The following is a 20339-nucleotide window of genomic DNA, read 5'->3' as shown; positions in this document are numbered from 1 at the left end:
CTATGAGCTCTGGACTCATACACATTTATACCTCAATAAAAATTTATTTTAAAATATTAATTAGAATAATTGCAAGGTAGAACCCAGGAAACCTCCCAGCAAGGACAGCAAAAACACAGAGAAAGAAAGCAGGAAAAAAAAAAAAAAAAAAAAAAAGATGAAAACTGGACCTGTCCAGGAGACTGAACATCTAGATAATAGGATTTCCAGAAAGAACTGAGAAAAATGGAAGAGGAGGTGATCAAAATAATTCAGGAAAAATTCAAGAAGAGAAATACAGGGATCACCTGTCTGACAGGGTCCACACCAAGTGTACAACCCAAATGGATGAATCTGTTTGGATTCATCACTCCAAAGCACCTCATCAAAACTGTCACAAAGTATTAATAATCAGATCAACACTAAATTCATCAACAGCCACACTGCAAGGTAGGTATTGGTGACAAGAGATAGCATTTCCTTAATCATTTCTTCCTCTACATCTTTCCTTTTCCCCAGGACAGGCAAACTACCATATAAAGAAACTGCTTATTCTCAATACTGCTAATTTCTGAGAGTTTAAAAATGAATCCCTCACTAGCCAAGACACCTCTGGAACCTCACCAAACAGGAGTGGATCACAAAGGTCCTGCAGTGGCTGTGGATTCTCTATCCTGGGTGCTCACTGCCCCTCTTAACCTAATCTGACTCTGCCAAAGTGGTTTAACACCTTTCAGGGAAACATGAGTTCAGAGTCCAAAATCACTAGGCAACCTTAGAACACAGTCGCAACAAAAAAGAAACAAACTGAACAATATTACCAATTAGGAAAGCAACATTTTTAGAAAAGATGAATCTCAAGTTATAAAATATATTAATAGGTATACTAACAGAAGAGATAAAAGAAAATATTAATATCTCAAATTCCAGCTGAATTTTTAAAGATAACTGATTAACTTACTCTAAAATTTATACGGAATAGTTAGGTTAATCTTGAAAAGGACGAACCAAAAAAAAACAGTAACCTGTTCTACTAGATAGCAATACATACTACAAAACAAAATAGCTAAAAATACTAGAGCATGAACAGACACACAGACAAATGGAATAGAGAGTAAAGAAGCAGATACACATACAGACTCACAATGTACACATACACACGCACATACATGCTGCTGTGCACTGAACTTTGTCTCCCCCCACCCCTAAATTCATATGTTGAAGCACTAGCCCCCAGTGTGGTGGTATTTGGAGGTAGGACCTTTGAGGCAATTAGGTCTAGGTGAGGTCATGAGGGTGGGGCCCCCATGATGAGATTAGTGCCCTTGTAAGAGGAGGAAGAGAGACCAAAGTGAGCTCTCTCAGTCATGTAAGGACACAGCAAGAGTGTGGCCATCTGCAAGTCAGGAAGAGGGCAGGCCCTCACCAGAACTTGACTATGCCAACATCCTGATCTTGGACTTCTAGCCTCCAAAACTGTGAGAAAATAAATTTCTGTGTAAGCCACCCACTCTATGACAGCGTGAGTTTATTAAGACACTCATATATCCTATGACCCTACATTCCTGCTCCTGGGTTTATATGCCAAAAAGAGTCTGTCACAGGCCCATGCGAATGGCTTAAGATTAAGGATATAGATAAAACAAGGTGGCCATGAGTTGATCAGTGTTGAAGGTGGGTGATGTTGAAACATGGGGTTCATTACAGTGTTCTCTCCTTTCTTATACATGCTTAAAAATTTCTCTAATGAACCCAGATATCAGAAATAAAGATAGAAATTAAAATATGGGCTGCTTTAGTGGCCCACAAGGCACTTGACCTAAATACAAGCCCCTGGAGTTGTGGGCTGGGATTTTTAGGTCTAGTAGAGCTAGAAGAGGTGACCTCAAGCAGCTCAAGGAAAGAGAGCTGGGACTGAACCCAGACCATCAAAGATCACTGTCTTTTAGAGAGAAGACTAAAAATATTCCATTTATAGTCTGCTGAAACAACAAAGAAAGTTAGCTTACATTAAAAGCCTTGGAAACAAAAAGATCAAACAGTTCTAACAAAAAATTAAAATCTAAGGCCAACATCATACCTGAATTTGTGGCCTAGATTTACCCCCACTTGAATGGTCTAGGAGCTCTAAGGTAAGAAAATAATATAAAAGCTAATCCAGGCAACAAAAACCCCTCAGGACCCAGCAGTAGTAAACACAAAATCCCTCAACAGAGATACTTTTGTGAGCTGGGGGACATGGGGACTCGAAGAGCAAATGAAACCACTGAAAATGCGTTCACAATAAAAAATTAAAACTGTAAGAAACAAAAGACCACCCTGAGGGAGAATTTGATAACCTGAGAAGCAGAAGTGAAAAACAATTTAAAAACTCTAAGTATGTATAAAATGATTAAGTGCTTTTTTAAAAAAGAATGGGAAACAATGAAAAGACAGGACGGGCCAACTTGACTTCATCTCCCAAAGCATCATGCAATGGCTCCCGAATGCCCTGATTAAAAGCCACAATCAGTACAACGGCCTGACAGGCCAGTGGCCACTCTTACCTCCCTGGCCTCACCTCCTACTATCTCCCCACACCCCATCCCCCCAGCACTCTGCTCCAGCTGTCCACGCACGGGATGGTCCCGTCTCCACCTGAGGGCCTCGGCACTGGCAGTCTCTGATATCTGGAATACTTTCCCCAAGATATCCACATAGCTCACACCTTGACCCCTTCAGGTCTTTGCTCAAATATTACCTGATCTCTGAAGCTTTTCCTTACTAGAATCATTAAAACTGCAATCCCACTCACACCCTGGCATTCCCTTCCCTAGTTTATTTAGTTTTGTACAACATAGATCATGATCTGGCATATATATATTATAAATTTTTATTTTGTTTACTGTCTTTTACCCTCAATTACAATGTACAGTCAATGAGGACAAAGATTTTGTCTGCTTTGATCAGTGCAGGATCCTCGGAGCCCAGAACAACGCTTATCATAAAGTAGGTGCTCAACAAATAATTTAACAAGAGGAAAAGAGAATGCAAAAAGATTGGGGAAATCAGAAAAGAGCCGACTGCTCTTGTAAAATACGAGGTAGAATTCTCTCATTCATTCATGCATGCATAAATGCCCAAACATTTACTAAGTGGCTACTTTATACAAGGAAGTGTCAAGCTATTCTCTTCCTCACTTTGGAAATTCTTTCTTCTCCTAAAACATGACTGAAATTGACTTTCCCCATAATTTACCATAAAAAATTAGCATATTTTCTAAGTTAATAAAAGTACGCAATGTACTGAAAATCATCTTTTACAGTTCAGCTTCCTGTTCCTTATTTTTATCCTTCTTCAGAACTCAGGTGCATGTCCACACCATCAACCATCAATTTCTATCTAACTATGTTTCTAAGTACAAACTCTCATTCCCTACTTACTTACTTTCTGGGTTTTGAAAATATTCTACTTGTTGTTGATACCACTATAATCTTGGACATTGATATAGAAATGTAAAAGGTAGGAATTAAAGTCTAACACTTGATCTGTGCCCAAGAATTAGCTAAGGAGCATTATTTAGGAAGACAAAAGCTGATGACTATAAATGTGACCATAATATTCACCTCTGCTAAATTCCAATTATTTTCTTATTAACATTTACATACATGTGCATTCCAGTGAAAACAGTTTGTGGCTCATATAAGACTTCAAAGAGACACAAAATGGCAAACAACATTACTATATACCCTTGATAAAAATATCTGCTTACAATTCTCTTTGATTAGCTCAATAATTTTCAGATAATGATTATTTTTTTCTTTAATGTTACTATTAGGGCCAAGTAGTGTGTTGCCTCACCTTACGTAGTTAAAATTTGGAACTGTGCTGAGCTGAGCCCATGAATAATCAGAACTAAAAATCATTCTTAGGTTTACATCATAGGAGTTTCACAATTGCTATACCAGTGGTGTTTAAAATACTTTATTGTGTTGTTTAGGAAAAATTAACACACATACACAATACCAGTTTTTAATTCTAACTACAGCACACATCTTTTTGAAATAGTCACAGGGTATCAAACTGTTAAAGGTGTTTGTAGAAAGTATAATACCATTCTGTTATTTATTACAAAAATGTTTCACCATATGAGCCCCATTTAATAACTTATTTTAGAGGAGTTAAAGCTTTTATCAAGTTCTACGTAACACTGCCATCTAGTGCAGTGCTACTGCAGGCAATGCCTACTGAACTGCTGAGCATGCTCATTTCAGAAAGGGGAAACCAGCTTTAATATGGAAGCTTACAGTCTAGATTAAAGTTCTGTAAGAATTTGTAGTAATAATATGAAAAATGTAATTTATTTTGAATATTTTATTTTATAAATGTTTCAAATATGTCACCCTACCAACTCATTATTTAGCTCTTACCTTAATGGTGTCAGGATTTTCTCATTCTGTTCCTCTTTAAGTATTTACAAAGACTTTCTGGAAGTACCTACTTCAAAATTTAAAAATACTCCTTGCTTATAAGAAAGCAAAAAATCAATCACTTAGATTATATAGAAAAAATATCAAACCTCTTTGTATTACAGAGTTTGAGAAATGTAATAATAACTTTACATTGCAGTGAATTATGTCCTGGAACAAGTTCTGCTGTACCAGTACTAGGCTGCACAGAACATCCTGGGAAATGCGGTCCCTTGGCTGGACTCCAATTAACTTCTCTAGTTCTCTAAGCCTACTTATGAATCTCACAATAAAGAAGAGCACAGAATCAGAATACAGCTTATTTAAACCACATAATGCTCATGGTTTAAAGGGATTTCATAGGCACTCCATTTGTGGTACCTACCAATGAGTGGACTTCCTGCAACATCCCTGCCTCGCACTCTCCCAGCCACAGCCTGAGTATCCTCAGTGTCAAATTCAGCAGCTCCCAAGGGAGATCACCCCATCTTGAGACAGTGAGTGCTGCAAGGTTACTCCTTGTGCCAAGCCCAAAGCTATACCCCGTAGCATGTCCCCGTGGTCTTCATTCACCGCAGGCCATTCCCCCCCCCCTTATTTAACTCCTCTTTCACTAGGCAGCCCTTTCAACAGTGGAAGACAGTTCTGCCCCAGTTTCTTCTCTCTGGGGTAAGCAATGCCTGTTCTCCACCTGTTTCTCCCATGGCCAGTCTCCATCTCCACCCCATCCTGATGCCAACCTGGACCACCAGCAACATCCTTGTTTCCCTGTAATCCTACAAATGGCATCTAGGAGCACATTAGTGTCAACTGGCAGTCACTCCATGATGCCATTTCACAAGCCAAACAACTCTATCATTCAGTGCCTCTACAGCTGATTTTTTAAGACTCAAGAGAAAGACCTGATGTTCTCTCTCTTACCTTCTTTACCTTCTGTGATTCTTTTTTTTTTTTTTTTTGAGACAGAGTCTCACTCTGTAGCCCAGGTTGAATGGAGTGCAGTGACAGGATCATGGCTCACTGCAGCCTCGGCCCTCGAGGCTCAGGTGATCCTCCCACCTCAGCCTCTTAGGTAGCTGAGACTACAGGCACACGCTACCACGCCCGGCTAATTTTTTTGTATTTTATGTAGACACAAGGTTTTGCTATGTTGCCCAGGATGGTCTCCAACTCCTGGACTCAAACGATCTGCCTGCCTTGGCCTCCCAAAATGCCGAGATTACAGGTGAGAGCCACCATGCCCGGCCTCCTTCTATGTTTCATATTTTGACTATAAAGCCCAAAACTCCAGCTAGCTGAGGCAGCTAATGTGTTAGAGCTATTGCTCTTCTGAGAAGACTGCTAGCAGCTCCCCCCAAACCCACTGTTCCCTTATTTCCAGGGACACGACTGCCCAGGTAAGATTACATCTCCCAGCCTCCCTATGATTAGGTGTGGCCACGTGACCAAGTTCTTGCCAATGGTTTGGGAGCAGAAGTGACATCTGCAACCTTGAAGGCACCTGGGGAAAGGCAATCCCTCCTCCTACATGCCCCTTCTTTCTTCCATACCAGCTGGAAGCAGAAGCCATGGAGCCTCCTTGGAAGGCACATACTGAGGAGAGCAGAGCTGCTCCACCAGCCCAGGCCCTTGACGACTTACTGGTACAGAGCCTGCCTACCCGACAGGGTGGTTACAAAAGTGAAATGAACATCTGCGCTCTTTAAGCCACTGTGTCAGCGGTTTGTTACAGAAGCTTAGCCTCCACCATTACTGAAATATCCTCCTAGTTTTTGTAATTTGCAAATCTGATGAGCAAACACACTATATTTTCGTATTTTTTATCACTGATAAAATATTAATCAGAACAGCAGGGACCAAGAATGCTATAAAAAGATAAATGTTACTCTTTCAATTTCAAATGACTGTAATAATAAAGGCAGATAGTTTTCAGAGCATAAGAAAGCAGCACTAGCAAGTGGAAGGCTATGAAGTGAGCAGACTCTGGTACAGAGCTAGTTTCTTCCTGCCTTACTTATATCCTCCTGGACAAAGCAAAGGTGCTGAGCACTGCAGGAAAATACTGCTTCGGCTTAAGTCATGAGGAAAAGTTCCAAAAGGACTCATTGATTTTACTCAGGATAACCTCCCCTCCCTTCCCCTCACCATTTAGAAGTCTAAAGCTATGAAATTCATCCTTATCATCACAATATGATAAATGAGCAGGCCTAAAATATGCTCCAAAAATTGCATCAAAGGACACAATCAACAAAGAAAAGAGGCACCCTATGGAATAAGAGAAAAAATATTTGCAAATCATCTGATAAGGGAGTAACATCTAGATTACATAAAGAGCTCCTACAACTCAACAACCAAGAAACAAACAACTCAATTAACAAATGGGCAAAGAACTTGAATAGGCAATTCTCTAAAGAAGAAATATAAATGGCCAAGAAGCCCATGAGAAGATTCTTGAAGTCACTCATCAACGGAAATGGAAATGAAACTACAATGAGATACCACCTTATACCCATGAGGATGGCTACTACAGGAAAGGAAGGGAGGGAGGGGAGGGAAGGGCAAGCGCGAGAGAGGTGTGTGTGCGAGCCAAGATAGTGAGAAACTGGGCATTGTGTTGCTGGTGCAGCTGCTGGGGAAAACGGTACAGCCATTCCCCAACAAACTAAAACCAGAACTACCACATGATCCGGCAATTTCACTTTCAGGGATATAACCCAAAAGAACTGAAAGTAGGGACTGAATAGATATTTGCTGTATGATGGGTACAGGATTTCAGTTTGGGAAGATGAAAATGTCCTGGAGGTTGGCTGCACAACAGTGTGAATGAACTTAACACTACTAAACTGCACATTTAAACATGGTTAAGATGATAAACTGTCTAATACATATATATATATTTAACATGTCAAATTTATTCTAAGGCCACATTTATGTTTAATATCTTAGTATAATATCAGATACAAATAAGAGCTAAAATGGAATCTTCTCAAGGCCCTAGCCCAGGAATACACATAGTCCTACAGAGGAAAACTGTTTCCTAAAAAAGAGGATGCTTCCAAAGAGGGCAGAAATGGTCTACAAGCCAAAATGTTTTAGAGTAAACGTGTCCAACCTGCAGCCCATGGGCCACATGGGCCCGGCACAGCTTTGAATGCAGTCCAACACAAATTAGTACACTTTCTTAAAATATTATGAGTTTCTTTCACGATTTTTTTTTTTGATCCTCAGCTATCATTAGTGTTAGTGTATTTTATGTGTGGCCCAAGACAGTTCTCCCAATATGGCCAAGGGAAGCCAAAAGATTGGCCACCTTGTTTTAGAAGAATACATTCATATCTATTATATAAAACTATATATTATATAGTATTACATAATATAATATAGAAATGTTCATAAAGTAACATTAAAATATTTTATAATATTCTACCAATTAATAGCTTTTTAAAAAATTTATTTCAATTTCGAAGAGACTTTAGAAGGGGTAAAGGTGAAAGCTCCAAGACCCACTAATCATCTGTAGGTGGCAGTAGAAGCACAGTATTTATGTCAAAGCAGCCCTGAACTATCAATCGGTATGGAAAACTAGAGACCATACATAAGAAATGTAGATCTATTTCATGTTTAAGTGAACTGTGAGTACTCCTGCATTCAATAAATTGCAACTCACTTCTCTGATGCGAAACCTTTTTAACTTGCCCACTTTCACCTTAAAAGCTCTACACAGCCAATCCCAATCCACCTGTTTCTTTTTGTCTCATGATTTTATTTGGTACGTCTTTGTAATTGTATCTACCTAGAAACATTAGCCATTCATTTTTTGAGACATGGCATAACGTTTCTTACAGAAAAACACAAACACCAGTCGAATCCATATGCCTGTTAACTGAGGGCCTGCTGGGTGAAGCACTACTCTAGATGCGCTGAAACGTTTGAAGATGCACGTGCCAGGTCCTTGTTCACAAGGCACACACAAAACGAGAACAAGAAGAAGAAAGGGGGTGAAAGTGCAATCAGGGATCAGTACCCACACAACTGTCAAAGAGAGATGTGTCACAGATACCTCAAACTCTAGTTCTAAAACCTGTAATTACTGATCCTAAATCAAATGTTCCATTCATGTTAGAAGAGCAAATCCTACACCAGAGGCAGAAAGATGTAAGCCAAGGGTCTGAGACCCTTCATTCCAAAGAAGCACGGCGGCAGCTGGCCTGTGGGTTTCAGGATGGTCCTGCCTGCCTCCTTCCTTCCCTTCTCGGTTAAGACTCTCTTTAGACTGTGTGGCTTGCTGAGCGCAAGAGGCGGTATGAGCTGAAAGTCATAAACTTCTCATAAAGTCTACCCATACAAATGGTATTAGCAATAAGACGATAACATTGCTGCAAATATTCAACTGAATGGAGTACTAGGTTTATTTTATAAGCATACAAGGGAGAGTTCTGGTAAATACCTTGTCTGAGTAACCAAAATCAATGCAGTTTTATTACCAAGAAAAAAATAACATGTCTTCCTCTGAAGGTTGATTATAATGTCTACAAGAGGTCGACTGAAAAATAAATTTAAAATATGGTAAAAAACATACACAGTGAAGAACAACTAAAAAAAAAAAAAAACAAAACAGCGATGGCAAAGATCAGGAACTAATGTGACCCCATCAGGGGACTGAGTGCTTTGCATTTAGAGTAGGCCCAAACTTCAGCACACACATTCTTGGTTTTCCTCCCTGGGATGAGGACTTAGGAAATGAATCCTGGACGCATTCAGGCTTCCATGCAGACTCCAAGCTCCTATCCTGCCGGCTCCTATCCACAGTCCTACAGAAATTCAGAGGAAGACCAAAGGTAAAATACTCTCTGCAATAGAAAGAGTTGGGGAGAGGAATGCCTTCAAATTACACAAGGCTGGAAGTGGAAGACCCCTTACGGAAGGCCTCACCCAACTTCCCCTGGGGAGAGTGACGATCAGAGAAATGAGCTAACATGGTTAAGACAACCTGGTCAGTTAGTGGCACAGGCTGGGCTCCTGCACAGCTATCCAGTCCCAGTCTAAAGACAGGAAAAATGTAAATATGCTACAAAGAAAAAAAGGGGACAAACGAAGCCAAGAGAACTAGTACTTAGTGTCTACAGTATGCACTTTACACAAGCTGTAAGGCAGTTTTTAAATAGGAAAGGTAACACATATACAGAAAAGTACAGCATGCCAGAAAATCCATTTGCTTCTTTTCCCTGCCCTAGCCTGTTCTCTGTCCCAGAGGCTGGTGGGTCCAAACTCCATGCAAAGGCTCATGGGCCCCTGGCTTCCTGCTAACAGGAACCTCAGGGGAGATTTAGGCCAAGAGGAACCTGAGGTCACAGTGTATATTTCCCTGGTTCCTTCCTGTAAGGGAACCTCAGGCTTACCGTCTCTCAAAAGAAAAGCACTGCTCCAAGGCAGCTGACTTGACTGGGGTCTCTCCTTCCAAGTTCTAGTAACCTCTCCCTCCCTTGATCTCTTTGGGCCTAAGCGTGGTGAGGGTAAGAAAAGCAACAGCTCCAGGATCCTGCCGTACAGATGATGGGGGCCCCTTCCTTATTATTACACATGCCCACACCCCACCCAAAAGGTTTACCACCTAAGCATGAAATCCTAAGCATTGTATTTTCATTTCATCTTCTTTTTGAAATTTATACAAACGGAATCATATGATATGAATTCCTTCATGTCTGGCTTTTTCAACTTAACACTAGATTCATGAGATTCATCCATGTTGTTCTATCTGCCCTGTGTATCATCAATTGTGATTGTAACTCGCACTCTACTCTATGCCTACACAAGTGACTTATTCATGCTACAGTTGAACATTCAGGTTGTTCCTAATTTGTAGTTGTTGTAAATCATGTTACTGTGAACATTCTTGTCCATGTCTCCTGGTACACAGCATGTGTTTTTACTGGTTATAGACCTAGGAGTGGACTCTGAGTCATGGAGTGTTGGTATCTTCATTTTAATACTTAAACTGTTTTCCATATTTAAACTCCCACCAGCAATGTTCCTTGTTACTCGATACCCTCATCACTCAACATCCTTGCCAGCACTTCGCACTGTCCGTCTTTTTCATCGTAGGCATTCTGGCGAATGGATAATACCCTGCTGTGGTTTTAATTTTCATTTTCCCAATTACTAATAAAAAGTTGAGCAGATTTACATGTTGCTGACCATTTGGATCTACTCATTCTTAAGTGCTTGTTCAAGTCTTTTGGCCACGGAATGGCAGAGATCCCAGACACCACAATTACATGGATGAGCTGCCAGAATCCAGCTATAAAACCTTTCCTTGAGAATATCAACTCATTAGCAAGAAACAGGGAGATAAAAAGATGGTCTATTCCCCTCAGGAGATTGTTTGCTATAAGTCAAATTACCATTTATGATGATTCTCTATTAAGTAGGGCCAACTTCAACAAAAATTACTAAAATGAAGTATAATATTATAATGCAAAATACAGAAAGAACATACAATCTGAGAGTCATGAGTAAATATTTCTGGGTCACACCATGTAAACTACATACTTTGCAGTCGGCATGAAGGTTAAGCATGTGGTTAACTCAAGCATGTGAGGCTCTCAGAATCATGCCTGACAGTCACCTCTGATTACCTTTCATAATTTAGTTAAGAATAATGGCAGATATAATAAAAAATCCTAAGTAACTTGTCTTAAACCAACAACCCTCAACCTTATAGATACATGGTTACTTTTACTATACAGATGGCTGTGTACTAAAATCCTCAACCACACACACTATTATATAGGTTTATGTTTAAATAACCTGATAACACATCTCTTGTTCCTTTACCTTCCACGAGTCCTTTTTTTTTTTGAGAGGGAGTCCTGCTCTGTTGCCCAGGCTAGAGTTCAGTCTCAGCTCACTGCACTCTTGGCTCACTGCAACCTCCATCTCCCGGGTTCAAGCAATTCTCCTGCCTCAGCCTCCTGAGTAGCTGGGATTATAGGCACACGCCACCATGCCCAGCTAATTTTTGTATTTTTAGTAGAGACAGGGTTTTGCCATGTTGGCCAGGCTGGTCTCAAACTCCTGACCTCAGGTGATCCACCCGCCTCGGCCTCCCAAAGTGCTGGGATTACAGGCATGAGCCACCGTGCCCGGCCCTCCTCTTTCTTCTGAAATGCACTTCCTCATATTACTAGGTGTTAAATATACAGTGGTTCCCCCTTATTCTCAGGGGATACATTCCAAGACCCCCAGTGGATGCCTGAAACTGCAGATAGTACCAAACCCTATACTTTTTTTTCCTGTACATACATACCTATGATAAAGTTTAACTTATACATTAGGCTCAGTACCCTTGTGTTTTGGGACCATTATTAATTAAATAAGGGTTACTGGAACACAAGCACTGTGACACTGTGACAGTAAACCTGATCACCAAGGTGGCTATGAAAGTGACTAATGGGTGGAAATGTCTACAGTGTGGAGACACTGGACAAAGGGAGGACTCATGTCCTGGGGAGGAAGGAGCGGGACAGTGAGAGATTTCATCATGCTGCTCAGAATGGCATGCAACAGAAAACTTATGAATTGTTTATTTCTAGAATTTTTCCATTTAATATTTTCAGACCACATTTGACTGAAGGTAACTGAAGCCTCAGACAGCAAAATTGCGGATGAGGGGACTACTGTATATCCATCTCCATTTGCACCTCTGGTAACTGTGAGATCAGAATGTGCAGTGGAAGGTTGTGTGCCTCACAATAACCACGGAGTTCTACTCAATCTGCTGCCTTGACGACTCTGGATCTCTCTTCTGATAGTAAAATGTCACACTGCAAACTCTGGGCCTGGGGTCCCATGGGACTTCAGTGGTTCCAGGACTGATTTCACTGCCATCACTTATATACGGTTAGATATGGATTCAACTTGTTTGCTGTGAGGTTAAGTGTCTGAATGTCCACATGTCTATAAATCTTTAAAACTACACACAAAAATTGCTAAAGACAAGCAATTTGGGAATATTAAATTTACAATACAATTTAGGAAACCAAACAGAAAGGAGGTATACTAACTGGGTTAGAAGATTATAGCTGTAAATTGTTGGGACTTAAGAAAAACCACACATGTAGACAAATAGTTTCTCAATCTTCTTTATCCAGAAACTCTTACTATTCAACATATCTCCCCTACACCCACACCCAAACAGCAGTCAGTCTAGATACAAGTTTGAGAAACAGAAAGGAGGGGACAAAGGTTGGAGGATGTCAAGGCCAAAGGACAGGCCTCTCCTCTAGTTCAGAGCACTCTTTGTCTGCCTCACACCCTCTTCTCCCTGGGGACTGGCTGTGTGCTGCCTGTCCCCATGCTGGGATGCATGAACAGTAACAACAGTGGACCCCTGGTCCCCACACTGATGGGAGGCAACAAGGATAAGCTGCCCTCACACTTGCTATGCTAACAGAACAGGAAATATTATTTTACCCGTGGCATAGACAAATGTCTAATATAGAAACATGTTTTATAGTGGGAATTTGCTATACAGATCTATTAACTACATTCTTTCTCATTAAAAACTGGCTTAACTGAATTATATTCACTCAAAAACTGGTTTCTAGTGCTAAAATCAAAATTCACTTATGGCTTTTAATATCAAAACCAAAACCCAAAACTGCAGCTAAAACACACTATTTGATAAAGCAAAGGGAATCTTGCAGTCTCTGGGAATAAGTAAAATCCCTCTTTTGCAAGTGAAAAATTTCTCTTTCACTCATATTCCAAACTAAGTGAAGAAATTAAAGCTGCATGAATGGTCCCTGAATAAATTCCTCTGTTTGGAAAAAAAAAAAAAATCATTAGGTTCAAGTATTAAAGAAACTTGTGTCTACATTATACAAATTGAATCCTTGACCCATGTTTACTTGCTGTCAAATGATTGGGCAGTTTCTTCTATAATTCCCTGCCAACACAAAACCATCACGAAGATCCAGGAGCACAGCAAATGGGGGTCAATGCTACAGGGCTCATGGGTTGCGGGGGAGGACTACAGACCTCAAGGCCTTGCCTAAGTCTCCCCATCTCATAAGCTGGTCAAAGTGTCCCTGCCTGCTGACTCAAGGCCCAGACATTTATCCATTCCTCCCCCAACCTCTCCATTTCTTCACCTACTTGTTCAGTCAGAAATTCAACCAATATGAAATGCCTCTTCTCTACACACGTATGCAACACATGCCAACTCTCAAGGTATGCAATTTAGTGGAGGAGAAAAAGCAAGTAAATATGCAGTAACAATGCAAACATGTGCCACTACAGGGATAGGTACCAAGTGCTAAGGAAACCTGCAGGGATGAACAACCAGCCCAGCTTCGGAGGGCAGAAAAACCAGCCCAGCTTCGGATGGCAGAGAAAGCCATCCTTTCCTCAGCCATTCCTGAGGAAGGTAGCTACAAGAATAAAGAGCAGCAGGCCACGCCATCAGGTGGGAGACAGTGGTGAGGAACGCCACAGTGGGTAGAACAGCATGTGAGAGGCAGGAAGAGCAAATGTAGCCAGTCCAGAGGGCTGGAATGGAGAGCAAGACGAAGAAAAAGTGAGAGCTCACCCCAACCTGAAGCCAGGCCTATGGAGAGCCCTCAGGTGCTCCTGGATGCCTCCTCTAAGAGTCTGGCAATTCAGAAACAAGAATGCCCCTGGGTACCGTGAAGAACTCAAGTCTTGATGAAAGGACTCTTCTAGACACATGCCATCAATGTATCTGCTGATTTTAGCAGCAATGGGGAAGCTAATCAACACTTAATTTTAGGAAAGTCCTAAGCTATGTGAATAAGGCAAAGGACAGATTAGGTCTGCATGCAGGCAGATTTCTGTCCAGCTGAAACATCAAACTCCTGTGTGATGTATGAAATGTAACATCACATATAAAAAATTGATGAATGTGATTCAGCCATAAGAAGTCCTATCTAGTGGACAGATCAATATAATCACCTTGTAAGAAGTTATTACAGTGGGAGAAACTGGGCCTGGCTTTACCTTGAGTTCTTAAGCAAGTAACTGGCCTTCAATTTCTTCATCCACACAAGAAATAGTTGCTATGGTTGTCTCCAACACTTCTAAAACCCATCATTCTGGCAGGTTGTAACAATCAAAAGTATTTTATCACCAAAGGCAAGGATTTAAGTAACTTTTCTAAGCCACAGACTTAATATGGTTTTGTCTGAGGAAAAAAAAAAAAAAGGATGGACCCCAAACTGTCTAAAATTCAAAAAAAAAAATACACTTAAGTTCATGAACCCTTTAAAAGTTGACAAACCATGCATAACCAAACACAAAGATAATTAAAATTTTAGGATAAGCAAATGAGAGATAATTTTTTTTAAGAAATGAGAAAGTAAAACAAAATTAACCTAACAAGGCAGGCAGCGATTCGTTGCTCACTTCCCTTTCTGCTGGTTTCATTTCCCTTCTTCGGTGAAAACACTCTTAATATGTAAATCAGTCCACTAAAGACTTCAGAGTCCTTTCTGCTAAGATTTGCAGAAATTTTTATGCAAAAGAAATTATTTCTAGACTTCCATGCACTAGAAAAGCAGACTTACAAAATACAGCAAACTAAAGTGGATAAATGTATGTGGCAAAGCAGAAGCAATTAATCAAGGATCCTACTTTTAAGCATTTAGAAATGTTTAAATAGTAAAAAGTGGAAATGTGGATATTCTACAATTTTTAATAACTTAGTAGTAAAAAGTGAGACTCCATTTAGGAGTACCTACTAAGTGCCAGGTACTATGTTAAGCACTTGACATCTTTCTGGTTTAGGGCCCTCACAATCCTACTGGATATAGTATTATCTCTATTTCAACTGTACAGAAATGAAGTAGGAAGAAAGGGTTAGTCAGAGTGGGTAGGTAACTAGACAAAGTCACACACCTTAGAAAGCAAAGAAGCTAGACTTTAAACCCCCTTTTACTCAATATCAAATCTCCTTCTCTTTCCATAGATGATGCAGACTTTAAGCATCAAAGTACACAAACTGAAGAAACTTTATCTTTTGTATATAATTATCTTAACTATATGCCATCATTTCAAGGGGAGCTTATGCTAAGTGTAACTTCATAAACAAATCATTTGTGAAAGAGAAAAACCACATCCAGGGTAAAGTCATAGGGTGAAAAAGCCTACTTCAGAGAGCACTTCCTGAAAGAGACAAAGCAGCAATTAAAGTCAGCCCAGCACCAACTTCGATGCCAAGCGTTACACTGGAAACTACTTTTTAAAGCAACAAAAGAGTCTAAAACAAAATACAACATTTCTTAAATACACTGTTTCCAGGAGGAGCTATTTTAACAGAAGCAACTCAAAGATATCCCTTTGACAGAAGTGGAAGTGCTGAAAAATGCTCATCTCTCACACAGACTTTTGATGGACAGGAGGTAAGCAGCATTTAATTAACTTCATGATTATTGTCAAAAGTAATGCTTTATGTACTACATTTCAAAAATCATTTCATTTTAATAATACAGGCTGGGCGCAAGGGCCCACACCTGTAACTCCAACACTTTGGGAGGCCAAGGCAGGAGGATCAGTTGTGCCCAGGAGCAACATAGTGAGACCCCGTCTCTATAAAAAAAAAATTTAATTAAAAAAATAAACATAACAAACTATGTTGGTGAAAGACCTTGAAATAGGCTATATAATCATCTTTCCACATTAATATGATTTTACATTTATTTTCAATATTGCTTTACATTAATAGTAAATGTAATTTTTTTCAACTTAAGGAAAGAAAATGTTTATGGTAAATCATATGTATATTTAGGAATGTCCATCACGTTTTCAATTACATTGTTTCATGAAATAACTTAATGGTTTTTAAGAAAAGAAAAGCTACAGATAATCATGGTATCTACAGCTTTTTAAAAGCTGACTTTAAAGTCAATCACTTTTCAATATTTATCCAAAAATTTCTGTGTTTGCAGAGCACAATCAATACTATAATGCCTAAACGTGAGCAAATGAATACAAGTATTGGTGACAAGCTACATAAAAACAGCTTGAGCATAACATGGGAAAAAAGACTCAAGATGGTTTGTAAGTACAGGACTTATGTCACAAAATTAAAGGATGAGGATAGGTGAAGGGAGTCCTGATGCAATACTAAAAAAGAAAAACAAATAAAAAATTTCATTTATAATTGCTACTATTTAAGAATGCATTCCAGTTAAAAATAAGATTTAAGCCTCCAAGATTACTCTCCTTTGAATGACACTAGAGATATAATTTTTCTCTGTAGCACTTTCCTCATTTGATAGAAATTAATATTCTAGTCACACTAATATCTGGAAATTTTAGTATGTTTTTAAATATATAGAATTATACTCCTAAATCATATTTAACCTAAATATTTGAGAAGGAAAGAAGGAGAAGAAGGGAAGGAAGGAAGGGAAGGGAAGGGAAGGGAAGGGAAGGGAAGAGAAGGGAAAGGAAGGGAAGGGAAGGAAAGGGAAGGGAGGGAAGGAAGCGAAGGAAGGGAAGGAAGGAAAGGAAGGGAAGTAAGGGAAGGAAGGGAGGGGAGGGAAGGGAAGGGAAGGGAAGGGAAGGAAGGAAAGGAAGGGAAGTAAGGGAAGGGAGGGGAGGGAAGGGCAGGGAAGGGAAGGGAAGGGAAAGGAAGGGAAGGGAAGGGAAGGGAAGAGAAGGGAAGGGAAGCGAAGGGAAGGGAAGAGAAGGGAAGGAAGGCAGGCAGGTACGTTTCTTGTGTTTATCCACAGCAATTGCTCAAGTTAATTCTTAATTATCAATAGCCCGTGATGCCACTGACCACAGACAGCAAATCTCCCCCATAGTTTTCCTTAAAGAGAAATTCTGGGCTGATTTCAAGACAGCCCACTCTGCAAAGTGACATTTTTGAAGGAAACTTTTCATCCACCCCCGTATTTCAAGGGGATGCCACAGGCTCCATCTCATTGCAGCAAAGTCTATTTTTGAAGTCTGTTGTTGGTGTTGCATCATGGGGGAGTGAAGTGTCACACTGAGGAGTCAATGATATTTGCAACCCCAAATAACCTCCTTTCCATTTAAAATGGACGGTTTTTTTTTTTTTTTTTTGGTGGTGGAAATTTATAAGTTTCTACATACACCTCAAGTTACTGAATGACTTCTTATTAATATCCACTTGTCTTAGATACTCCTTTTTTGGATTTACTTTGAAAATTTTTAAATTTAAATAATATTGAAGCTTCTGAATCTAGATGGAATGAGGATATGAAAGTTACTAATGGCACTAGCTTTTTTCAAGGTGCTGCTTTCTGTGAACCACGAAAGTAGAGCAGCTGAAATCACAAAACCTGGAAGACTTGGCATTACGTACTCCCAACTGTGCATTAGAAAATAGCTCATCTATTGCTCTAACAGTCTAGTTCTTGATCTGCTGACCATGGCACAAAACATTGCTGTTTCTAGACCTATGGTAATTTAAAGAGAACATAAGGTAATAAATATTATGAAGTGTTTCCACTTTAAAAAAAACAAAAAGTTTAATAGTCAGCTACACAAATCTTCATTTTCAAACTAGAGAATTACAAACTAGAGTTTTTTTAGCAGAGTTGCTGTGAGTCATCTCATCAAAAGTTCCTTCCTTTATTTATTCATCAATTCAGTAAATATTTATTTATTGAGTACCTATTACATGCTCAATAGACAGTGGGGCTATAGCTGTAACAAAGGAAAAGTTCCCATTCTCTCTCAAATGAGAATTACTGTGAATGTTCAGTAGTTAATCAGTTGAATCGTTCCTTGATTAAATGCTCTCGAACTTAAAATTCACTGGCAGTCAAGCTGAGTGGGAGAATGTTAAGCATTTATTTTTTAACCAAGAATTTTATTCTTATTTTTCTTAACTATTTTTACAGTTTCTAAGTATCATGCCTACCAACAAGCTGTAAAATGATCACCCTGAACACTCAAGATCAACCTGTCCCTTTTAACAGCTCACATCCAGATGAATACAAAATTGCGGCCCTTGTCTTCTATAGCTGTATCTTCATAATTGGATTATTTGTTAACGTCACTGCATTATGGGTTTTCAGTTGTACCACCAAGAAGAGAACCACGGTAACCATCTATATGATGAATGTGGCATTAGTGGACTTGATATTTATAATGACTTTACCCTTTCGAATGTTTTATTACGCAAAAGATGAATGGCCATTTGGAGAGTACTTCTGCCAGATTCTTGGAGCTCTCACAGTGTTTTACCCAAGCATTGCTTTATGGCTTCTTGCCTTTATTAGTGCCGACAGATACATGGCCATTGTGCAGCCGAAGTATGCCAAAGAACTTAAAAACACGTGCAAAGCCGTGCTGGCGTGTGTGGGAGTCTGGATAATGACCCTGACCACGACCATCCCTCTGCTACTGCTCTATAAAGACCCAGATAAAGACTCCACTCCCGCCACCTGTCTCAAGATTTCCGACATCATCTATCTAAAAGCTGTGAACGTGCTGAACCTCACTCGACTGACATTTTTTTTCTTGATTCCTTTGTTCATCATGATTGGGTGCTACTTGGTCATTATTCATAATCTCCTTCATGGCAGGACGTCTAAGCTGAAACCCAAAGTCAAGGAGAAGTCCATAAGGATCATCATCACACTGCTGGTGCAGGTGCTCGTCTGCTTTATGCCCTTCCACATCTGTTTCGCTTTCCTGATGCTGGGAACGGGAGAGAACAGTTATAATCCCTGGGGAGCCTTTACTACCTTCCTCATGAACCTCAGCACGTGTCTGGATGTGATTCTCTACTACATCGTTTCAAAACAATTTCAGGCTCGAGTCATTAGTGTCATGCTATACCGTAATTACCTTCGAAGCATGCGCAGAAAAAGTTTCCGATCTGGTAGTTTACGGTCACTAAGCAATATAAACAGTGAAATGTTATGAATAATAGGAAGGTTCTTTCATTTCAATCCCATCAAAATTCACTTCACTAACTACTCTGGTGTCAATGGATATTCTGTATAATACTATCAAGTCCCTTTTCTCTTGAAAAAATAAATTCATTATCTTCATTTTAAAAACTTATATAAAACATTTTTGTGAATTATTCGGAGAAAAGCATCTGATCTTTCAGAGTCAAGCCTTGTTCACGCAGATAATTAACTTTTTGCACTTCTATGTGCAAGTGACACATGTATGTTAATCAAGTCAGTAGGGGGGAAATCGAGCTGCCATACAAAATAATTTGATTAAATTATTTTCTATCTAGATGCAGCTCCCTTAGGTCTAATTTGCACTAGGAATGGAATTATAAATCCAATACTTTATGTCCCAAACACTGGCTTCCAGAATTCCTATATAAGAAATTATGTTGAACTCATTACTGTTACTTACTACAAGGCAAAATTAATAGGAACAAGAACCCAAGGGGCCTGTTAAAGCCATCCCCATCAGCCCTCCCCTACTCTGAATTCATTCTTTTGAAAACAGAGGATAGTCATTCAACAAACACTGAGAGCCTACTATGCACCAAACCCTATTTAGGACTAATGATGAAAATCTAACCTGAGATGCTATTTCTATCCAATAATCCAAGTTCATTTCTATCATGTGAAGTTTCCACTATATGGCGAAATGCCATTCTCCAATACAAACAGTTTGCTCTCCTTATGTGGTTAAAGATACCATTTTTACAAAAGAAGTTAACTGATTTTTTTTCCCAGGCCATATGTCACAGCATAAATAGTACTAGTAGGAACCTTGGATTCTTAGCCTTGCCATTTAATTTCTCCTAATAAAGTAACAAACCAAGTAACTTATCCATCTAAAAGAAAAAAGATGAACTATAATCTGTAAAGCCCCTATTATCCTTAATACTTATGGAAGTAAAATAAATGATTCAACTATAACTTCCTCTCTGCTAAATTACCTTTA

General features: G+C 39.5%; 2 protein-coding genes across 7 annotated transcripts in view; one reads left to right on the top strand and one right to left on the bottom strand.

Moving 5' to 3' along the window:
- Positions 1 to 20339, bottom strand: part of UBAC2 (UBA domain containing 2) — a 185085-nt gene that overhangs the window by 112510 nt on the left and 52236 nt on the right. The window lies entirely within an intron of this gene.
- Positions 12222 to 19490, top strand: GPR18 (G protein-coupled receptor 18). Of its 5 annotated transcripts, none has more exons than XM_054529174.1 (4): positions 12222 to 12326; positions 15412 to 15844; positions 16391 to 16502; positions 18320 to 19489. In XM_054529174.1, exon 4 carries the CDS (start codon positions 18354 to 18356, stop codon positions 19347 to 19349), a length of 996 nt encoding a protein of 331 aa, XP_054385149.1. In that variant the 5' UTR covers positions 12222 to 12326; positions 15412 to 15844; positions 16391 to 16502; positions 18320 to 18353; the 3' UTR covers positions 19350 to 19489. The 5 variants fall into 5 exon arrangements, with proteins under 5 accessions (XP_054385149.1, XP_002824433.1, XP_054385150.1 ...); XM_054529175.1 differs by having other exon boundaries at positions 12234 to 12326; positions 15744 to 15844; XM_002824387.2 differs by lacking the exon at positions 16391 to 16502 and having other exon boundaries at positions 12223 to 12326; positions 18320 to 19483.

The sequence above is a fragment of the Pongo abelii genome, chromosome 14 (genome assembly GCF_028885655.2).
Source record: "Pongo abelii isolate AG06213 chromosome 14, NHGRI_mPonAbe1-v2.0_pri, whole genome shotgun sequence".
Lineage (NCBI taxonomy): Eukaryota > Metazoa > Chordata > Mammalia > Primates > Hominidae > Pongo > Pongo abelii.
Note: the sequence above shows the minus strand (reverse complement) of the source record. Positions and strands in the feature narration are given on the sequence as shown.

Coding starts and splice junctions, on each gene's coding strand:
- GPR18 (XM_054529172.1), top strand. CDS start 18,354: ATGATCACCCTGAACACTCAAGATCAACCTGTCCCTTTTAACAGCTCA.